Source organism: Notothenia rossii (genome assembly GCF_949606895.1).
Source record: "Notothenia rossii genome assembly, chromosome: 11".
Lineage (NCBI taxonomy): Eukaryota > Metazoa > Chordata > Actinopteri > Perciformes > Nototheniidae > Notothenia > Notothenia rossii.
The window spans coordinates 53267408-53288182 of NC_136910.1; the positions used below are offsets into that span (position 1 = coordinate 53267408).

Here is a 20775-nt window from a genome sequence, read left to right on the forward strand (position 1 = left end):
TTCTTGGTCATGTGCGCGTTCGTTTGTGTTGGAGGAGGGGCTCTGTAAGGGAGTGTGAAGGAGGGGGCAGATTTTTTTCGGCTGCGCAGTTTCAAATGTATTCTATTCTTCACTCGAGCTAGTTTCTCCTTTCTTACTTACCCTACCTTTGAGTACAGTAGGCTACTTGGGTAAAAGTCTACCAATTTAATTTTTTTTATGAAAACATAACAAAAATGTTGATGGCTGAACTTTAACTACATCAGTATCAGGAAGCTGGTTTTGCACATGCAGGCTCCGTGGTAGACTTTTTTATTAAAGAACATCTGTTTTCCTATCACATTGCACCTTATTCAGTGTAATAAACCTGGTAGAGAGCTGCACAATGGACATAACACTGGAAACTGAAGTGTGTTATTTGGATCAGATTTGTATGTAAATTAGGAATTTGACCACGGTACAATTAGCATTTTAAGTGTGCTCCCTGGTGCCATTGTGATACTGATATTCTGTACAAACTGTGAAGTCCACTGAGACAAATGTAACATTTGTGATATGGGCTATATAGATAAACATTAAGAATGACCATGAATAATACTACTAAAAGTGATGCTTTTGAATCACTCATTACTAAATACCATTAATATTACCATATAGTAGTAATAGTTTTGTAGCTCAGTAAGGTCAATATTAACTGAAAATATAGCGATCAAAGTCTAGATTTTCTGCTGAAGAAAGATGAAGCAGAGAACTTTAAACTGAGAGCCCCCTCTGGTGGTGATCAACATTAATGACAAAGAAACAAAGGTCTGGTCTAATTTTTTATAAAAGCTTTAAGAAAATTAAGCATGTAAAAGGATTTTAAAAGTATTGCTGTACATTTGACACATTCACACAAGGAAAAAAAATTCACATAAAATTCACACCTGGCCACTTTAGATATTCGGGACCATTTGAAAGCATGCCACAAGTTTTAGATTTGCAGCCAGAGCAGCAGTTCAGATAAGCTATACAAATAAAGCTATAAAAATAACTATAGACAGTCAAGATTTCAGTCAGCCAACATCCCAAATAGTGTATTTATGATGTAAAAAAGTGATTAGGGTTGCATTAGAGTAGTCATACAGACTGAAACTCATACCGAGTAAATAAGCCTGATCTGGTTCACTTTACTGAAGAGCAGGTCCTTTTCCAAGACTGAACTGCCATTTTGTGTGAGGGCTAGCTTTTAAATTCAAACTTGTAGCATGCTTTAGAAAAAGAGTCAGTTAAAGTATTCACGATTTCAGTTGGTAAAACGTGCAAACTACTGATTTGGTCCTTGGTGTTACAACTGTACATTGTGCCAAAAGTCTTCTCATACGGTGAGCTGCTTTGCAATATCCGTCACCACTGAAGACTTGAGCTGCGCGATGGTGGCAATCCTCATCTGCTTGGAAGTGGAGTACTTTTCTTTAATGGCCTGGAATAAGAGAAAATTATTGGGTTAGAAGTAAATCCAAATTAAGGATTAATCCTTTTCAAGTACACAAATGTTGACACTTAAGTTTTGTTTGTTTTACACTTACCATTTGTTTGGTCATACCGTTGTTCACCTTCAGTACATTCTTGGCAATGTGTGCCATCACAGGAATCAAACTCTCTGCCGTGTATTCCATGTAGTGCTGCAGAGTCACGTCCTGAGAACAGACAATACACAGATGTCCTTCAGAAAAGCATTTCATCCACTTGACAGTAAATGCTCCATGACCATTTTATGACTGAGGCAACCATTTTTTAAACACCCCACTTTGCACACTTTTCTAGCAAATGTAGCCTTGAAATACACATATTGGCCAATATTTAAATAGATGATATGCCACCTTTTAATATTTTGAAGATGCAATTATTAGTTTAGTCTTGTAAAAGTTTCAAAAGAGGGAAAGTGTTATTTTAGCATATTTAACTAATGCATTTTGCTCTATTGGAAATATTTCTCCTCATTTAATAGTTATTTTAACAGTATACTATAATCTAAACTGTATAAACCATCTGTTCATTTGTCACAAGTAATGATATTTTCCTCATCTGATACAGACGTATTTAGGAAGAGGTTAACTCACCCATTCGCCAGCGTCCAAGACCTTGAGACTGAGAGCCAGAGAAGCACTTGCAACAATGGAAGGTGGCATGTGAACCATCTCGTAGTCGACCATGGTGAGCTCCAGGAGGTATTTAGCCAGGGTGTGCTGCTCAGCTGTTACCTGAGGAGAGACATTGACAAGATCAGCAACTTCACTGGCTCCCCGTTAAATCCCGTATAGTTTTTAAGATTCTGCTCCTTGCCTTTAAGGACATCCATAACCTCACTACTCTGTACCTCTCCAACCTCCTGCACATCAACACACCCATCCGAACACTCAGATCTTCTGCTTCCCTCAACCTCACTGCAACGCCCTTCCGTTTAACCACCATGGGGTCTAGAGCCTTCAGCCGCTCTGCACCCCGCCTCTGGAACTCCCTCCCACCTGAAATCCGCAACACTGACTCTGTCCCCATTTTCAAATCACACCTCAAAACATATCTCTTCACACTCGCATATCCACCCTGATCATTATCCATCACACATCCTCTGTTTTTATTTATTTGGTTATTTGATTGATTGATTGATATACTGCATTGTCATTGTCTTGTTTATGTTTCTTATGCTGGTGTTATCTATTGTGTATCTTGTTTTTTATGTGTTTCAGGGTATATGCAGAAATCCTGGGGTCAAATTTAATACCTTTTAAGACCTTTTTTAAGACCCTTTCCATACATTTTAAGACCTCATCGCCACTTTGAGATCTAACCGGTTACATTGGCGACACACTTTACCTCACATTTACTATATTGATTGTAAGATAGCACAACTAAACAGATTGCAGACAGACTACTGAAGCCTCCTTTCCACATGAACTTTAACCTCTCTGTGAAGGTCAGGTTTAATGCAGTATGCTGCTTTGTTGCTTCTGTACTCTGTGCTCTTTCATTCCAGTAAAACTCCTCAGAAAACATTAGAAACCAGTATTTGACCAATAAACGAAACAATTGACAAAACTTTGAACTATGAATTATATTAAACTTTGGTGAGCTTCAGCGGGGTAATGTCATATAGGGAGCTCCCTCACAAATACCCAGGGATTAAATTGGGCTGGGGCAGTCCGGGGCTAAGCCCTGGCACATAGGACGATGCTCTGACGTCATCACCCTCACACATTTGTCATATGTTTACAAAAAACGAGATATATGTTAAGACTTTTCTCGTTCTTAATATAGACTATATTTAGGGTCTATATGTGTTGACTTTACTTTAAAATAGCAGATCTCTGTGACCGGATATAATTTGGCTTAGACCCCGGCCCCACGAGGACGCATACGGTAAAACGCATACGCAAACGCAAAAAAGTATTCCGTTCACACGCATTTGATTCATTAATGTGTCCGTTCACACTAGACCGCTGGAAATGCTGGAAACGCTGTAGTACATATGCCAGGCCTGTAAGTGGCGCTGCTGCCGCCACAAAATACACCAAAAGCAGTGAAGAAGACCCCGGAGCATGGTTGCCCTTCTGTTTATTCTCCGCGGTGGACGACGTGTTCTGCTGCTGTATCTCTCAGGTAGTCCACCAGCAGATGAAAAACACCCACCTCTCCACCACTTCCAAGGGACGAGGGAACCGTGCGGCAGAGTTTCCGTTAAAAAAAAATTTCCGCCGGTCAACATGTCCTTTAAAGTTTAAATCTTCCGTACAAAATTAGAAAAGTGCCGATCAGAGGTCTTTGTTATTTATTGAGCTTTAAAACAAATTGATGACGACTCTGTTCGCTGTATAATAATGTTTAATAAATGGTGCCTGCCTCTCTTTTCCTCCCCCTCTTCTGACAGCCCAGCAGCAGCTGGAGACGTGGGGAGAGGGAGGCGGGCTATTTCATCGTAATCAGAAAAGGATCATATAGGGCTTACACACGGAGCCGTTGGACCCCCAGAGCGTTGCGTATGCCGGTCTACCCACCTTGGGACCCCCCCCCCCCCCCCACAGAGCGAAGCAAGGCAACGAAACTTAAAATAAGAAGCAGCATTTTACGGCGCGCTATGGGGGCCGCCTTGAGGGGGTTTCCCGACATGTCGTTTCAGTAAATTAAAGGGTGTTTCATGTTGTCGTTGCTGTGGGACTTCTTAATACCTTGGAAAATGCCATTTAATACTTTTTAAAAGCCTTAATTTTCGCTAAATTGATATATCAACTTTTAATACTTTTTAAGACCCCGCGGACACCCTGGTCTTTGTACGGCGACCTTGAGAGCCTTGAAAGGCGCCTATATAAAATAAATGAATTATTATTATTATTATTATCAACAAATTGAAGATCTTAAAGCAGAGAATTAGTCTTGTTTGCTGTTAAAAATGATACAAACCTCGTAAACCTTTGACGCTCTTCTGAGGAACTGCAGCGGAAGAGGGCGGCCCAGCTGGAACTTGAGCACTCGCAGGATGGCCATCTCCATGTCTCTGATCTCTGCGGTGGTGTAGGCCTTGTCGGTTACGTCGGCAAAGTCTGAGATCTCGGGGGGGTACATCTCCTCGTATTTGGACGCCAGGAACATGGCAGTCACGCCGACCAGCTGCAGCTGCTTCTTGGGGACTGGGTTGTCCTGTTGGAGGTGCAATCACAGGACTTTAGACACAAGGATTTATACTGTTTTTCATCAATATATTATAAGTCTCAGATATATGCAAAACATGTCTCTGAAGTGTTTGGCTCGAAATACCAAACAGATCACCCATTGCAGCATCCCATAATCCCCTCTGTTTCAGCCCTGTTTCCAAAGTGCTGATCAGGGCTTGACATTAAGGACTGCCCGATGGCCCGGGGCCATCTAGTATTTAGCTTGGGCAATAAAGCCTCACCTGCTGGTTGCCCGATCGGGCGATCTATTATGCCAGTATCATGCAGCTCGCGGATCCAGTAATGAGTGACCCGACAGTAAAACTAAGCATATCTATAACTAGTTTAGGTAGTTTGAGAGGTAATTAAAATAGCTACGTGTGATATTCTAACCTGAAGTGTGTGTTTTGTTCCGCTCACCGCTGCATGTGATCATGCAGAGCTGCGTGTCGACTCGTCAGCAGCAGCTGATTTCTCTCTCCCGTCAGATTAGACTTCACTCGCGTTTATGTCCATATCGATCAGATCCAGCTAATGATATGACTACCTGCTTATTAAAAGACACCTAAACAATAAGTGTCGCTATGCAACTGGGTGAGGCCACAAAGTATAGCGCAGCATTCTGCATTTGTTTACATGCCCACCGGAACCCCGAGGCATTACCAACAGATTAACGCACAATCAACCCATACAGGACATCTCTTTCTCCAAATTAAGTGTTAGAGATTAGAATTGACTATTCTTGTCAGTCACATACTCTTCTTGTCTGTCACATACTCTTCTTGTCTGTCACATAAGTGGCGGAACTGAAGCGGTATTGAGCTAAAGGGAAATTATTTTGACCGAGGAGATTTAGATTTGCCGGCTAACAGGAACTCTGACGTGGCCATTTTGTGTGCTTCGCGGATGCGCTCGGCTCCTCTCGACTGCTGCTCGGGTCTGCTCGGTCAGCTTCCGGATGATGAGGCATTCGTTCGAACAACTTACAGTAAATAACATTACAAACATTTTAACAGGGGCCATAATAGTGTAAATAACATTTGTTTTGGCAGTTATAACTGAATGTAATATTTTCTACTTTTTTAAATCTGGGAAGGCATTTGCCTTCATCAGATGGAAAGTGTCTTGACCAACAACTTAAGTATTTCTTATAGCTATGCAGGGCATGCAAGCGAGCAAACACAAACAAGAACAAACAAACAATTGAAATTAAGAATAAAATTGAACAATATAATATTGTGGTGGTTCATCTTATAATTCAGTCTAGAGCAGACGTGTCAAACTCAAGGCCCGCGGGCCAAATGTGGCCCGCCACGTCATTTTATGTGGCCCGCGAGAGCTTAATAGGTCTGATTGTCTAAAAATAAATAAGTCAAATGCGTGCAGTGACCAAAAACTACATTTCCCACAATACATGCCGATTATGTTACCCGCGAAGTGACGGCATCCCGCCACTAGACTGCAGTGTTTCCACATCGATGCGATTTTCCCAACAAGTGGAATTGAGAAATACAAATAATGATCCCAAAATGTCCAGGAAGAGAAAAATTGATGCAGATGGAAGGGTGTTTCAAGAAAGATGGGAAGGCGAATACATGTTTTTGCTTCAAGGAGAAAAACCGGTATGTCTTTTGTGTTATGAGGCGGTGGCGGTTGTCAAAGAGTACAATCTACGTCGGCATTTTGAGACCAAACACGGAGGTAAGTATGCCAAATTTAGCCATCAAGAAAAACAACAAATTGCCCAAGAATTAAAAGGCAAACTGCGATCGCAGCAGAATGTGTTCGCGAAAGCCAAAACCAAAAACAACGCGGCAGTGAAAGCTAGCTTTGTTGTGGCTGAAGAAATCGCCCGCGCTTCAAAGTCTTTTTCAGAGGGAGCGTTTTTGAAGCAGTGCATGCTCAAGGTCTGTGAGCAGGTGTGTCCCGACCAGATACAGACTTTTAAAAATGTCAGTTTATCAAGAAACCCCATCGCGGACCGAGTTAAGGAACTAGCAGGAAACCTGGCAACACAGCTGGCCGAAGAGACACGCAGCTACATAGCTTTTTCATTAGCTGTTGATGAAAGCACAGACAACACGGATACAGCGCAGCTATCTATTTTTATTAGAGACGTGAAGTCGGACCTCTCTGTCACTGAGGAGCTGTTGGATGTGGATGCCATGCATGGGACCACAACGGGACGGGACATTTTTGATACGGTGGAGAAGTCCGTCAGTAAAAACGCATTGCCCTGGGAAAACTTGGTGGGATTAACTACAGACGGTGCACCTGCAATGTGTGGAAGAAAAGTGGGCTTGGTTGGACTAATGAAGGAGAAAATGCAAGAAAGTAACTGTCACACGCCTCTGATAACGTATCATTGCATTATCCATCAAGAAGCTTTGTGCGGGAAGGTGCTGGGGATGGATGATATAGTGACCACGGTCATGAAGACAGTGAACTTCATTCGGGCGCGTGGCCTGAATCATCGTCAGTTCCAGCTGTTCTTGCAGGAGATGGGCTCGGAGCACGGAGACGTGCCGTACCATACAGAAGTAAGGTGGCTGAGTAGGAGCAAAGTCCTCAAACGATTTTTTGAGCTTAGGGAAGACATTGCTCTTTTCATGCAGAGTAAAGGAAAACCCTTGTCTGAACTGTCAGATCCAAACTGGCTGTGTGACTTTGCTATGTTGTGTGACATAACCGAACATCTTGCCCAACTGAATCAGAAGCTACAGGGACGCAAACAAGTCATCACGCAGATGTCCGACACGATCACGGCTTTCCAGCGTAAACTTGACCTATGGATGTGCCAAGTGAAACAGGACAATCTTGCCCACTTTCCTGTTTCTCAGAGCATCTCAGCCTCATGTCCCGGTACTTTCTCATGTGCTCAGTTAGCTACCAAACTGAGCCTGTTGATGAATGAGTTTGATCGGCGCTTCTCTGACTTCAGAGCACAGCACTCTGGATTTGCCATCTTTGCTAGTCCTTTCACCACCGACGTGTGCACTGCACCCCAACAACTTCAGATGGAGTTAATAGAGCTTCAAAGCGATAGTGGCCTGAGAGCAAAGTTCCAGGATGTTACAATCCAGGACTTTTACCGTCTACTGCCCCCTGCTTTCATGCCACAGCTTCGACTTCATGCTGCCCGTGTTCTGTCTATGTTTGGGAGCACCTATCTGTGCGAACAGATGTTTTCAATAATGAATCTAAACAAAAACAAGCACAGATCACGCATCACTGACGACAACCTCCACGCTGTTCTACGGATTGCTACAGCACAGGACCTAAAACCAGACATTGACACACTGGCCACGGAAAAACGGTGTCAGACATCTGGTCAGAAAACACATTGGTAAGCATTTGAAAAAACCTAATAATATATAATAAAATGCAATTCAACCAAGAAGAACAATAGTTAAACTATGTGCAATGTAATGATTGTGTTTGCATTTTGTTTTGTGTTTGTTATTTACAGAACATGATCAATGGATGAGGATGGTGGAGAGGGGATCCACATGGTGTGTTCAAGGACAGGCAGCATCTCCTCATCAAAAACTAACCTAAAAACTTGACCAATATAGTTGTGGACTGAGACAACCCTTATTTTGTTATTTTGAGTTTATTACATATACTACTTTATATGTGTAGCAATGTATTTAGTGTTTGCAGGTTTTATGTGTTTTTGCAAACAAATGTTTACTGTAATCAAACCATCTCTCATGAGTTGGATGTATGCCCCCTGCAAGGCTGTGTGCAGCCATTTGCTTTTGTAAAATGCTACATCTGTCACACATGTTCTTAGCAGCTCACAATTGTTGGTTTTACAGTTATTTGTTATTTCAAGTTTTGAACAAAGTTAATGTCATAACTTGTGTTTGATGTTATTTTTCTTTATTCACTTGGATAGTTTGATCGTTGATTGATGGAGTAATATGGGTTTCATAACCTGACAAATTAAAAGGATTTATGTTATAATAACAGAGCAACAAGCAAACATATTTTTTACATCTATGCAAATATATATGTAATATTTGTAACTTGAATAAGTAATAAATTCAGAGTTATTTAACATTAAGGAGTAGTTACATTTATTTTACATTGCATTTAGTTACATTGCATTTAGTTACATTTATAAGTTACATCTGGCCCTTTGAGGGCAACGATTATGCTGATGTGGCCCTCGGTGAAAATGAGTTTGACACCCCTGGTCTAGAGAATGCACCAGACAGCATCTAAGGCCTGCAAAAAATTTAATTTTCTAGGGGGAGGCCCCCCAAACCCTTCGTGGGTCATTTCGTCCGCGCGCATTTTTCAGGGCAATCTCTTTTGGGCTCAGGGCCATTTGTAAATTAGCTTAGATGGGACACAGGGCCATCTCCCAAAATCCTTAATGTCATGCACTGCTGACTCTCTGTCTGTTACTTTAGAAGAAAATAAGGAGCCACTCCCCACACGCCTCTTGAGAGATATTTGGTTCAAAATAAACAGCGGTGCTCTAGGAGGAAATTCAGGTGATAAGGTGTGGGGGGTTACCTTGGTTGGTGATTGGCTAATGGTTACACGAGCCCAAAAAATCGTTATGACATCAGGAAGTGGCCAAAATCTGATCAGCTCATTTTCAGACAGGTTTTTACAGAAATGGATTAGGACAAAAAGAGAGAGAATCTTTTTTCCTGAAACTTACAGAATATCTTTACACATGTTGCTGTATAAAATACATGAAAAAGTGGATTTTGCATAAGAGGTGACCTTTAAGCTATCTCATGCAAAAAAACAGAACAAGATATACATTTACACACCTGAAGAAAGCGGTCAATTATTCCCACGGTCAGGTACATGGTCTCCTGCAGCAGACGGAACTTGAGGCTCACTTGCACCAACCAGTCAACGAGAATGGCCCGCATGTTCCCAGTCACCTCATGACCCTGCAGATAAGTGGCTCTGACGTTCTGCTCCACCTGCAGAGACAAAAACTGGTTAAAATCCAAAAGTAGGGGGGGGGGGGGGGGGGGGGGGGGGAATCTCCAATGCATATAGCCAGTTGAAGAATAATCATTCGCTTGCCTCGAGCTGACGCAGGTACTTGTAGATTTTCTTCACATATTCGCTGCAGAGCATGGGGTTATCGTAGTCATCTGCATCTACATCCCAGACAGCGGTGTGAAGAATGACGTCTGAGAAGGCTTGGCAGAGGTCTGCAGGGGCACAGCCAGAAGTCTCCAGAGTTGGGGAGGCTGGTTCAGGGATAACCTGGAATGGTGCAATTCCCAACATTAGAACCACACCCGGCAGCCATTTTTGTTTGAGCAGATAGCTGCTGGGATTCACTCACCTGGACTTCTGGCTCAGGTTCAACAGGAACCACAGTTTTTGGTTTGGGCTGTTGAACAACAGCAACTGCTTTTTCAACTTTGGTGACTTTGATCTTCTTTGTGGCCCCTGTCTTGACAGCCTAAAAGGAAAAAGATGGATTAAAATCAGAACTGTGCTGGCCACCATTTCATAGCTTGCGGCAACCACTCTGGATTAACTGTGTACAACTGAATTGCTGAGTAGGTTATCTATAATAGGACACTGTCAATTTACATGCTGGGCAGATATTTAGTATATTATAGAAGTTTGTAAAAATGCTTTTACATGGTCAATCTTTCAGAACTTGGGTGAACCCCTTCTAAAAAGCAAATGTAATCATGTGCTTCAAGACAACGTTAGCAGGCTTTGCTTGTTGTTACATCAGAGCACAGCTGTAGTCATCTTGCATAAACAGGGTATATGCAGGAATCCTGAAGTCAAATGTAATACCTTTTAAGACCTTTTTTAAGACCCTTTCCATACATTTTAAGACCTCATCGCAACTTTGAGTTCTAACCGGTTACATTGGCAACACACTTTACCTCACATTGACTATATTGATTGTAAGATAGCACAACTAAACAGAGTGCAGACAGACAACTGAAGCCTCCTCTCCACATGAACTTCAACCTCTCTGTGAAGGTCAGGTTTAATGCAGTATGCTGCTTTGTTGCTTCTGTACTCTGTGCTCTTTCATTCCAGTAAAACTCCTCAGAAACCATTAGAAACCAGTATTTGACCAATAAACAAAACAATTGACAAAACTTTGAACTATGAAATATGTTAAACTTTGGTGAGCTTCAGCAGGGTAATGTCATATAGGGAGCTCCCTCACACATACCCAGGGGTTAAATTGGGCTGGGGCTGTCCGGGGCTAAGCCCTGGCACATAGGACGATGCTCTGACGTCATCACCCTCACACATTTGTCATATGTTTACAAAAAAGGATATATATGTTAAGACTTTTCTCGTTCTTAATATAGACTATATTTAGGGTCTATGTGTTGACTTTACTTTAAAATAGCAGATCTCTGTGACCGGATATAGTTTGGCTTAGACCCCGGCCCCACACGGTAAAACGCATACGCAAGCGCAAAAAAGGCTTCCGTTCACACGCATTCGATTCATTAACGTGTCCGTTCACACTAGACCGCTGGAAATGCTGGAAACGATGTAGTACATATGTCAGGCCTGTAAGTGGCGCTGCTGCCGCCTGAAATACACCAAAAGCAGCGAAGAAGACCCCGGAGCATGGTTGCCCTTCTGTTTATTCTCAGCGGTGGACGGCGTGTTCTCCTGCTGTATCTCTCAGGTAGTCCACCAGCAGATGAAAAACACCCACCTCTCCGCCTCTTCCAAGGAACGAGGGGACCGTGCGGCAGTTTCCGTAAAAAAAATGTTCCGCCGGTCAACATGTCCATTAAAGTTTAAATCTTCCGTACAAAATTAGAAAAGTGCCGGTCAGAGGTCTTCTTTGTTATTTATTGAGTTTTAAAACAAATTGATAACGACTCTGTTTTCTGTATAAGAATATAAGAATATTTAATAAACGGTGCCTGCCTCTCTTTTTCTCCCCCTCTTCTGACAGCCCAGCAGCAGCAAGAGACGTGGGGAGAGGGAGGCGGGCTCTTTCATTGTTATCAGAAAATGATCATATAGGGCACACACGGAGCCGTTGGACCCCCAGAGCGTTGCGTATGCCGGTCTACCCACCTTGGGTCCCGTTACCGTAGTCGTTTATTCCCCCCCCCCACACAAACAGAGCGGAGCAAGGCAACGAAACTTAAAATAATAAGCAGCATTTTACGGCGCGCTATGCATGGGGCCGCCTTGTGGGGTTTCCCGACATGTCTTTTCAGTAAATTAAAGGGTGTTTCATGTTTTCGTTGCTGTGAACCTTCTTAATACCTTGAAAAATGCCGTGTAATACTTTTTAATAGCCTTAATTTTTTGCTAAATTGATTTATCAACTTTTAATACTTTTTAAGACCCCGCGGACACCCTGATAAAAGGCTTTAGTCGTGAGAAGCATGCAGACATGATTGTATGTAAAGAAAAAAAACATTCCCACGTTGATTTTGATAAAAATGGAAAGTGATTGTTTTCAGTTATTTAGCCCTCAAAGCCTACCAATAATCGTACATGCATGGCTACAATAATTAGCTGAATATTTGCCGTGTTTTTCCAGGTGTTGGCATCATACCTAGATTATAAAATGTTGTAAAAAATCTTACCTTCTTCTGTACTTCCTTGTTAATTCCAATGTTTCCAATTTCACCGAGAGCCGCTCGGGGCTTTGTGGGCCCGGCGACCGTGCAGGCCTTCCCAGCGAGCTGAATTTCAGCATTTCTGGCTGATGGCAAGCGGGTCTGCAGAAGAAGAAAAAATGTTATAGTGCATGCCATTAATTTGTAATTGTTTAAAAGGCTCACGTCGGATTATTTCTATAGAACGCTCTACACAAGAGACAATCCCACAGCTGAGCACGAGGGCATTTAAGAGAAATCATGTAGATATTTAAAAAATATAAAAAAATCCAATAAATACACATTTCCTCTATACAGAATTACTGTCAAATAAGAATAATGATAAACATAAAAATACTTACTCTGGTTACTCGGAATGCCATTTCGAAATATACGTCGCTAGAACAGACAGACACACGCAGTCAAAATGGAAAATAATGCGGTGTTTTTTCTGAAGTTCAGCGTCCAGTTTGAACCCTCGCTCCCTCTGATTCGCTGAGGGCTACCGCAGTGACGCGTCATAAAACCCGGAAGTAAACTATTTCCGGTTCCTTCCAAATAAATGCAATGCAATTTCTCCATAGGATTTTGTAAAATAGCTCGAAATAATGTCTGTGGTTGACACACATTTAAGAAACGGATCACGTTTTATTCAGCCGGATAATATCCACATGTCTACCCTACTTTTATAATTTTTGAATCATAACTCTAGTCGCCAGAAGCAAAATGCTAACGTTATGCTATAAACGAACTAAAGCAGGGTCGCTGCTTCAACGTCACACCGACTTAAGATCCATATTCAAAAATACAGATACAACATTTTACAAGTTGAAGCTTTTGTTTTAACAGTTTGCAAGAGCGCAGGTACTTGCTTTCAAGCAGAACAGGGCAAACAACTTAGCGGGAGTGTAATGACGTAAAACGGCCGGCGAAGTACCTCTTCTGCCGGGGGAGCCCCATGGGACCTATAGGCAAATATGGGCGTTACGTGAAGCCCGCAAAAGCTGCACCGCATTTCGAGTCGGTTGTGATTTATAAACGGAAACCGGCGTAGGAAGTGCACTATCCTCGCTGGTACGCAATGTTTGGTGAATCGGAAAGTGGCGGGAAATGTATGGACCTATTTTTCGGATTTCTAATACATAAGCAACCTTCCCACGTGAATCCTACGCACGGCGTTATAAATGAGGCCCCAGAGCCCTAGGGAGATTTCTCTCTAGGGCTCTGGTACCGACCATACCGACACCCATATCTATGAAAATATCTGGATGGCCTATCTCCCTGTTAGCCTTCTTGGTCATGTGCGCGTTCGTTTGTGTTGGAGGGGCTCTGTAAGGGAGTGTGAAGGAGGGGGCAGATTTTTTTCGGCTGCGCAGTTTCAAATGTATTCCATTCTTCACTCGAGCTAGTTTCTCCTTTGTTACTTACCCTACCTTTGAGTACAGTAGGCTACTTGGGTAAAAGTCTACCAATTTAATTTTTTTAATGAAAACATAACAAAAATGTTGATGGCTGAACTTTAACTACATCAGTATCAGGAAGCTGGTTTTGCACATGCAGGCTCCGTGGTAGACTTTTTTTTTTTAAGAACATCTGTTTTCCTATCACATTGCACCTTATTCAGTGTAATAAACCTGGTAGAGAGCTGCACAATGGACATAACACTGGAAACTGAAGTGTGTTATTTGGATCAGATTTGTATGTAAATTAGGAATTTGACCACGGTACAATTAGCATTTTAAGTGTGCTCCCTGGTGCCATTGTCATACTGATATTCTGTACAAACTGTGAAGTCCACTGAGACAAATGTAACATGTGATATGGGCTATATAGATAAACATTGATTGATTGATGGTGGACAATGTTAAATTAGTGGATACTTCAGTGTGTTCAGGATGGAAGCATTAAGAATGACCATGAATAATACTACTAAAAGTGATGCTTTTGAATCACTCATTACTAAATACCATTAATATTACCATATAGTAGTAATAGTTTTGTAGCTCAGTAAGGTCAATATTAACTGAAAATATAGCGATCAAAGTCTAGATTTTCTGCTGAAGAAAGATGAAGCAGAGAACTTTAAACTGAGAGCCCCCTCTGGTGGTGTTCAACATTAATGACAAAGAAACAAAGGTCTGGTCTAATTTTTTATAAAAGCTTTAAGAAAATTAAGCATGTAAAAGGATTTTAAAAGTATTTCTGTACATTTGACACATTCACACAAGGAAAAAAAATTCACATAAAATTCACACCTGGCCACTTTAGATATTCGGGACCATTTGAAAGCATGCCACAAGTTTTAGATTTGCAGCCAGAGCAGCAGTTCAGATAAGCTATACAAATAAAGCTATAAAAATAACTATAGACAGTCAAGATTTCAGTCAGCCAACATCCCAAATAGTGTATTTATGATGTAAAAAAGTGATTAGGGTTGCATTAGAGTAGTCATACAGACTGAAACTCATACCGAGTAAATAAGCCTGATCTGGTTCACTTTACTGAAGAGCAGGTCCTTTTCCAAGACTGAACTGCCATTTTGTGTGAGGGCTAGCTTTTAAATTCAAACTTGTAGCATGCTTTAGAAAAAGAGTCAGTTCAATTATTCACGATTTCAGTTGGTAAAACATGCCAACCACTGATTTGGTCCTTGGTGTTACAACTGTACATTGTGCCAAAAGTCTTCTCATACGGCGAGCTGCTTTGCAATATCCGTCACCACTGAAGACTTGAGCTGCGCGATGGTGGCAATCCTCATCTGCTTGGAAGTGGAGTACTTTTCTTTAATGGCCTGGAATAAGAGAAAATTATTGGGTTAGAAGTAAATCCAAATTAAGGATTAATCCTTTTCAAGTACACAAATGTTGACACTTAAGTTTTGTTTGTTTTACACTTACCATATGTCTGGTCATACCGTTGTTCACCTTCAGTACATTCTTGGCAATGTGTGCCATCACAGGAATCAAACTCTCTGCCGTGTATTCCATGTAGTGCTGCAGAGTCACGTCCTGAGAACAGACAATACACAGATGTCCTTCAGAAAAGCATTTCATCCACTTGACAGTAAATGCTCCATGACCATTTTATGACTGAGGCAACCATTTTTAAACACCCCACTTTGCACACTTTTGTAGCAAATGTAGCCTTGAAATACACATATTGGCCAATATTTAAATAGATGATATGCCACCTTTTAATATTTTGAAGATGCAATTATTAGTTTAGTCTTGTAAAAGTTTCAAAAGAGGGCCGAAAGTGTTATTTTAGCATATTGAACTAATGCATTTTGCTCTATTGGAAATATTTCTCCTCATTTAATAGACAGTTATTTTAACAGTATACTATAATCTAAACTGTATAAACCATCTGTTCATTTGTCACAAGTAATGATATTTTCCTCATCTGATAGACGTATTTAGGAAGAGGTTAACTCACCCATTCGCCAGCGTCCAAGACCTTGAGACTGAGAGCCAGAGAAGCACTTGCAACAATGGAAGGTGGCATGTGAACCATCTCGTAGTCGACCATGGTGAGCTCCAGGAGGTACTTAGCCAGGGTGTGCTGCTCAGCTGTTACCTGAGGAGAGACATTGACAAGATCAGCAACTTCACTGGCTCCCCGTCAAATCCCGTATAGTTTTTAAGATTCTGCTCCTCGCCTTTAAGGACATCCATAACCTCACTACTCTGTACCTCTCCAACCTCCTGCACATCAACACACCCATCCGAACACTCAGATCTTCTGCTTCCCTCAACCTCACTGCACCGCCCTTCCGTTTAATCACCATGGGGTCTAGAGCCTTCAGCCGCTCTGCACCCCGCCTCTGGAACTCCCTCCCACCTGAAATCCGCAACACTGACTCTGTCCATTTTCAAATCACGCCTCAAAACATATCTCTTCACATTCGCATATCCACCCTTATCATTATCCATCACACATCCTCTGTTTTTATTTATTTGGTTATTTGATTGCTTTATATACTGCATTGTCATTGTCTTGTTTATGTTTCTTATGCTGGTGTTATCTATTGTGTATCTTGTTTTTTATGTGTTTGTACGGCAACCTTGAGAGCCTTGAAAGGCGCCTATATAAAATAAATGAATTATTATTATCAACAAATTGAAGATCTCAAAGCAGAGAATTAGTCTTGTTTGCTGTTAAAAATGATACAAACCTCGTAAACCTTTGACGCTCTTCTGAGGAACTGCAGGGGAAGAGGGCGGCCCAGCTGGAACTTGAGCACTCGCAGGATGGCCATCTCCATGTCTCTGATCTCTGCGGTGGTGTAGGCCTTGTCGGTTACGTAGGCAAAGTCTGAGATCTCGGGGGGATACATCTCCTCGTATTTGGACGCCAGGAACATGGCAGTCACGCCGACCAGCTGCAGCTGCTTCCTGGGGGCTGGGTTGTCCTGTTGGAGGTGCAATCATAGAAATTTAGACACAAGGAACTATACTGTTTTTCATCAATATATTATAAGTCTCAGATATATGCAAAACATGTCTCTGAAGTGTTTGGCTCAAAATACCAAACAGATCACCCATTGCAGCATCCCATAATCCCCTCTGTTTCAGCCCCGTTTCCAAAGTGCTGATCAGGGCTCAACATTAAGGACTGCCCGATGGCCCGGGGCCATCTAGTATTTAGCTCGGGCAATGAAGCCTCACCTGCTGGTTGCCCAATCGGGCGATCTATCATGCCAGTATCATGCAGCTCGCGGATCCAGTAATGAGTGACCCGACAGTAAAACTAAGCATATCTATAACTATTTTAGGTAGTTTGAGAGGTAATTAAAATAGCTACGTGTGATATTCTAACCTGAAGTGTGTGTTTTGTTCCGCTCACCGCTGCATGTGATCATGCAGCGCTGTGTGTCGACTCGTCAGCATCAGCTGATCTCTCTCTCTCCCGACAGATTAGACTTCACTCGCGTTTATGTCCATATCGATCAGATCCAGCTAGTTCTACCTAATGATATGACTACCTGCTTATTAAAAAGACACCTAAACAATAAGTGTCGCTATGCAACTGAGTGAGGCCACAAAGTATAGCGCAGCATTATGCATTTGTTTACATGCCCACCGGAACCCTGAGGCATTACCAACAGATCAACCCATACAGGACATCTCTTTCTCCACATTAAGTGTTAGAGATTAGAATTGACTACTCTTGTCTGTCACATACTCTTGTCTGTCATGTAAGTGGCGCAACTGAAGCAGTATTGCGCTAAAGGGAAATTATTTTATTATTATTAAGAGATTTAGATTTGCCGGCTAACGGGAACTCTGACGTGGCCATTTTGTGTGCTTCGCGGACGCGCTCGGCTCATCTGCTGCTGCTCGGTCAGCTTCCGGATGAGGAGGCATTCGTTCGACCAACTTACAGTAAATAACATTACAAACATTTTTAACAGGGGCCAACAGATCACCCATTGTAGCATCCCATAATCCCCTCTGTTTCAGCTCCGTTTCCAAAGTGCTGATTCTCTGTCTGTTACTTTAGATGAAAACAACAAGCCACTCCCCTAACCCCTCTTGAGAGATATTTGGTTCAAAAGAACACAGCGGTGCTCTAGGAGGAGATTCATGTGATAAGGTGTAGGGGGTGTGGGGGTGTGGTGATTGGCTAAAAATCGTTATGACATCATGAAGTGGCCAAAATCTGATAAGCTCATTTTCAGACAGGTTTTTACAGAAATGGATTAGGACAAAAAGAGAGAGAATCTTTTTTCCTGAAACTTACAGAATCTCTTTACACATGTTGCTGTATAAAATACATGAAAAAGTGGATTTTGCATAAGAAGTGACCTTTAAGCTAGCCATCTCATGCAAAAAAACAGAACAAAATATACATTTACACACCTGAAGAAAGCGGTCAATTATTCCCACGGTCAGGTACATGGTCTCCTGCAGCAGACGGAACTTGAGGCTCACTTGCACCAACCAGTCAACGAGAATGGCCCGCATGTTCCCAGTCACCTCATGACCCTGCAGATATGTGGCTCTGACGTTCTGCTCCACCTGTAGAGACAACAACTGGTTAAAATCCACAAGTAGTGGTGGGTGGGGGGAGGAATCTCCAATGCATATAGCCAGTTGAAGAATAATTATTCGGTTGCCTCGAGCTGACGCAGGTACTTGTAGATTTCCTTCACATATTCGCTGCAGAGCATGGGGTTTTCGTAGTCATCTGCATCTACATCCCTGACAGCGGTGTGAAGAATGTAGCCTGAGAAGGCTTGGCAGAGGTCTGCAGGGGCACAGCCAGAAGTCTCCATGGGAGTTGGGGAGGCTGATTCAGGGATAACCTGGAATGGTGGAATTCCCAACATTAGAACCACACTCGGCAGCCATTTTTGTTTGAGCAGATAGCTGCTGGGATTCACTCACCTGGACTTCTGGCTCAGGTTCAACAGGAACCACAGTTTTTGGTTTGGGCTGTTGAACAACAGCAACTGCTTTTTCAACTTTGGTGACGGGGACTTCGATCTTCTTTGTGGCCTCTGTCTTGACAGCCTAAAAGGAAAAAGATAGCTTAAAGTCAGAACTGTGCTGGCCACCATTTCATAGCTTGCGGCAACCACTCTGGATTAATTGTGCAGGGTTTCCCACACAGACTATACTTGGCAGGGCCGCCCAAGAATATTTCGCGACCCATTTAGGTTTTGTTTTTTTTGTATTCGTCCATGACCACGACGCCATCTGCGATCGATTAACTTGTGGACAATGATCCCTCGCTCCCTTGCTCTGATCTTGTCTCCTTCTGGCCTGCATCACACAGGGTGACTGGCTGTCCACATGATGTGGCCTGCCGGCATGGCCTCCGTCATACAGATCATAAATCAAAGCCCTTGATTGGTCTCTGTGTGTCATTCAAGCTTGGGATAACCTCAGCTCAGGTGAGGTAAAGGACTCTGAGTGTTTAGATAGTTAACTTAGTCTAAGTTCTCAGTGGGTCTCAAACGGTGTGGTCACCATTTATGTAAACACATATTTCCATTTGAGAGGGTAGTGATTGGTCTAATGGATAGTGAGGTGGGCTGAAGATCGGAAGGCTGTGAGTTCTAATCCCGCCAGGAACACCACCACTAGTGTGCCCTTGAGTAAGGCACTTAGCCCTTAGTTACTCAAGGGAGAATGTCCCTGTAATCGGTCATTATAAGTCGCTTTGGATAAAAGCGTCAGCTAAATGAAATGTAATGTAATGTGATTAGTAAAATAGCCATGAATAAATAAATAAATAAATAAAAAGTTAACTTGGTGAAAAAAGGTAAGACACTCTTTTAAAACTTGTTGAGAGCTAAAACTAGTCTTTGCTGCTGCCTCAAAGAGGAGCAGGGAGGAGAGGAGAGAGACAGGAGAGGCTGATTCAGGAGCAATCTTCTTTCAGAACTTGGGTGAACCCCTTCTAAAAAGCTAAATGTAACCATGTGCTTCAAGACAACGTTACCAGGCTTTGCTTGTTGTTACATCAGAGCACAGCTGTAGTAATTTTTGCATAAAAGGCTTTAGTCGTGAGAAGCATGCAGACAAGATTATATGTAAAAAAAAAACACGCCCACGTTGATGAAAGTGATTGTTTTCAGTTATTTAGCACTCAAAGCCTACCAATAATCTTACATGCATGGCTACGATAATTAGCTGAATATTTGCCATGTTCTTCCAGGTGTTGGCATCTTGCCTAGATTATAAAATGTAGTAAAAATCTTACCTTCTTCTGCACTTCCTTGTTAATTCCAATGTTTCCAATTTCACCGAGAGCCGCTCGGGGCTTTGTGGGGCCGGTGACCGTGCAGGCCTTTCCAGCGAGCTGAATTTCAGCATTTCTGGCTGATGCCAAGCGGGTCTGCAGAAGGAGAAAAACGTTATAGTGCATGCCATTAATTTGTAATTGTTTAAAAGGCTCACGTCGGATTCTTTCTATAGAACGCAAGAGACAATCCCACAGCTAAGCAGGAGGGCATTTAAGAGATATCATGTAGATATTTAAAAAAAAAAAAATCCAATAAAGACACATTTCCTCTATACAGAATTACTGTCAAATAAGAATAATGATAAACATAAAAATACTTACTCTGGTTACTCGGAATGCCATTTCGAAATATGCGTCGCTTCAACAGACAGGTACTCAATCGTAATGGAGAATGATGCGGTGTGTTTTTGAGGTTCAGCGTCCAGGTTTATATCCTCGCTCCCTACGAACTGATTCGCTGAGGGCTAAGAACCGCAGTGACGCGTCTTAAAACCCGGAAGTAAACTATTTCCGGTTCCTTCAACAAAAACTGCAATGCAATTTCTCAATGGTATTTTTGAAAATAGCTTGAAATAAGGTCTGTGGTTGACACACATTTAAGAAACGGATCAGGTTTTATTCAGCCGGATAATATCCACATGTCTACCCTACTTTTATAATTTTCGAATGTTAAATCTAGTCGCCAGAAGCAAAATGCTAACGTTATGCTACAGCAGGGTCGCTGCTTCAACGTGTTAATAAAATCAATGTTTTATGGCATAATT

General features: G+C 42.1%; 3 protein-coding genes across 4 annotated transcripts; 1 reads left to right on the top strand and 2 right to left on the bottom strand.

Annotated features, from left to right (window-relative positions):
• Window positions 1-787: 787 nt before the first annotated feature.
• LOC307025848 (G2/mitotic-specific cyclin-B1-like) lies at window positions 788-12793 on the bottom strand. Of its 2 annotated transcripts, none has more exons than XM_079660798.1 (9): window positions 12622-12793; window positions 12247-12382; window positions 9994-10097; window positions 9726-9911; window positions 9461-9619; window positions 4417-4653; window positions 2082-2222; window positions 1548-1658; window positions 788-1441 (listed from the first exon to the last, which is right to left on the bottom strand). In XM_079660798.1, the coding sequence occupies exons 1-9, from the start codon at window positions 12640-12642 to the stop codon at window positions 1337-1339; spliced, it is 1200 nt and encodes a 399-aa protein (XP_079516924.1). In that variant the 5' UTR covers window positions 12643-12793; the 3' UTR covers window positions 788-1336. The 2 variants fall into 2 exon arrangements, with proteins under 2 accessions (XP_079516924.1, XP_079516923.1); XM_079660797.1 differs by having other exon boundaries at window positions 9994-10113; window positions 12248-12382; window positions 12622-12784.
• Window positions 6851-9415, top strand: LOC307025849 (general transcription factor II-I repeat domain-containing protein 2B-like). The gene is made up of 2 exons (XM_079660799.1): window positions 6851-8013; window positions 8137-9415. Coding segments are annotated over exons 1-2 (1068 nt in total). The 5' UTR covers window positions 6851-6946; the 3' UTR covers window positions 8138-9415.
• A 1603-nt stretch (window positions 12794-14396) lies between the features above and the next one.
• On the bottom strand, window positions 14397-20483 carry LOC307025846 (G2/mitotic-specific cyclin-B1-like). The gene is made up of 9 exons (XM_079660795.1): window positions 20333-20483; window positions 19970-20104; window positions 18649-18774; window positions 18378-18566; window positions 18121-18279; window positions 16434-16670; window positions 15695-15835; window positions 15157-15267; window positions 14397-15050 (listed from the first exon to the last, which is right to left on the bottom strand). The coding sequence occupies exons 1-9, from the start codon at window positions 20351-20353 to the stop codon at window positions 14946-14948; spliced, it is 1224 nt and encodes a 407-aa protein (XP_079516921.1). The 5' UTR covers window positions 20354-20483; the 3' UTR covers window positions 14397-14945.
• Between the last annotated feature and the right edge of the window lie 292 nt (window positions 20484-20775).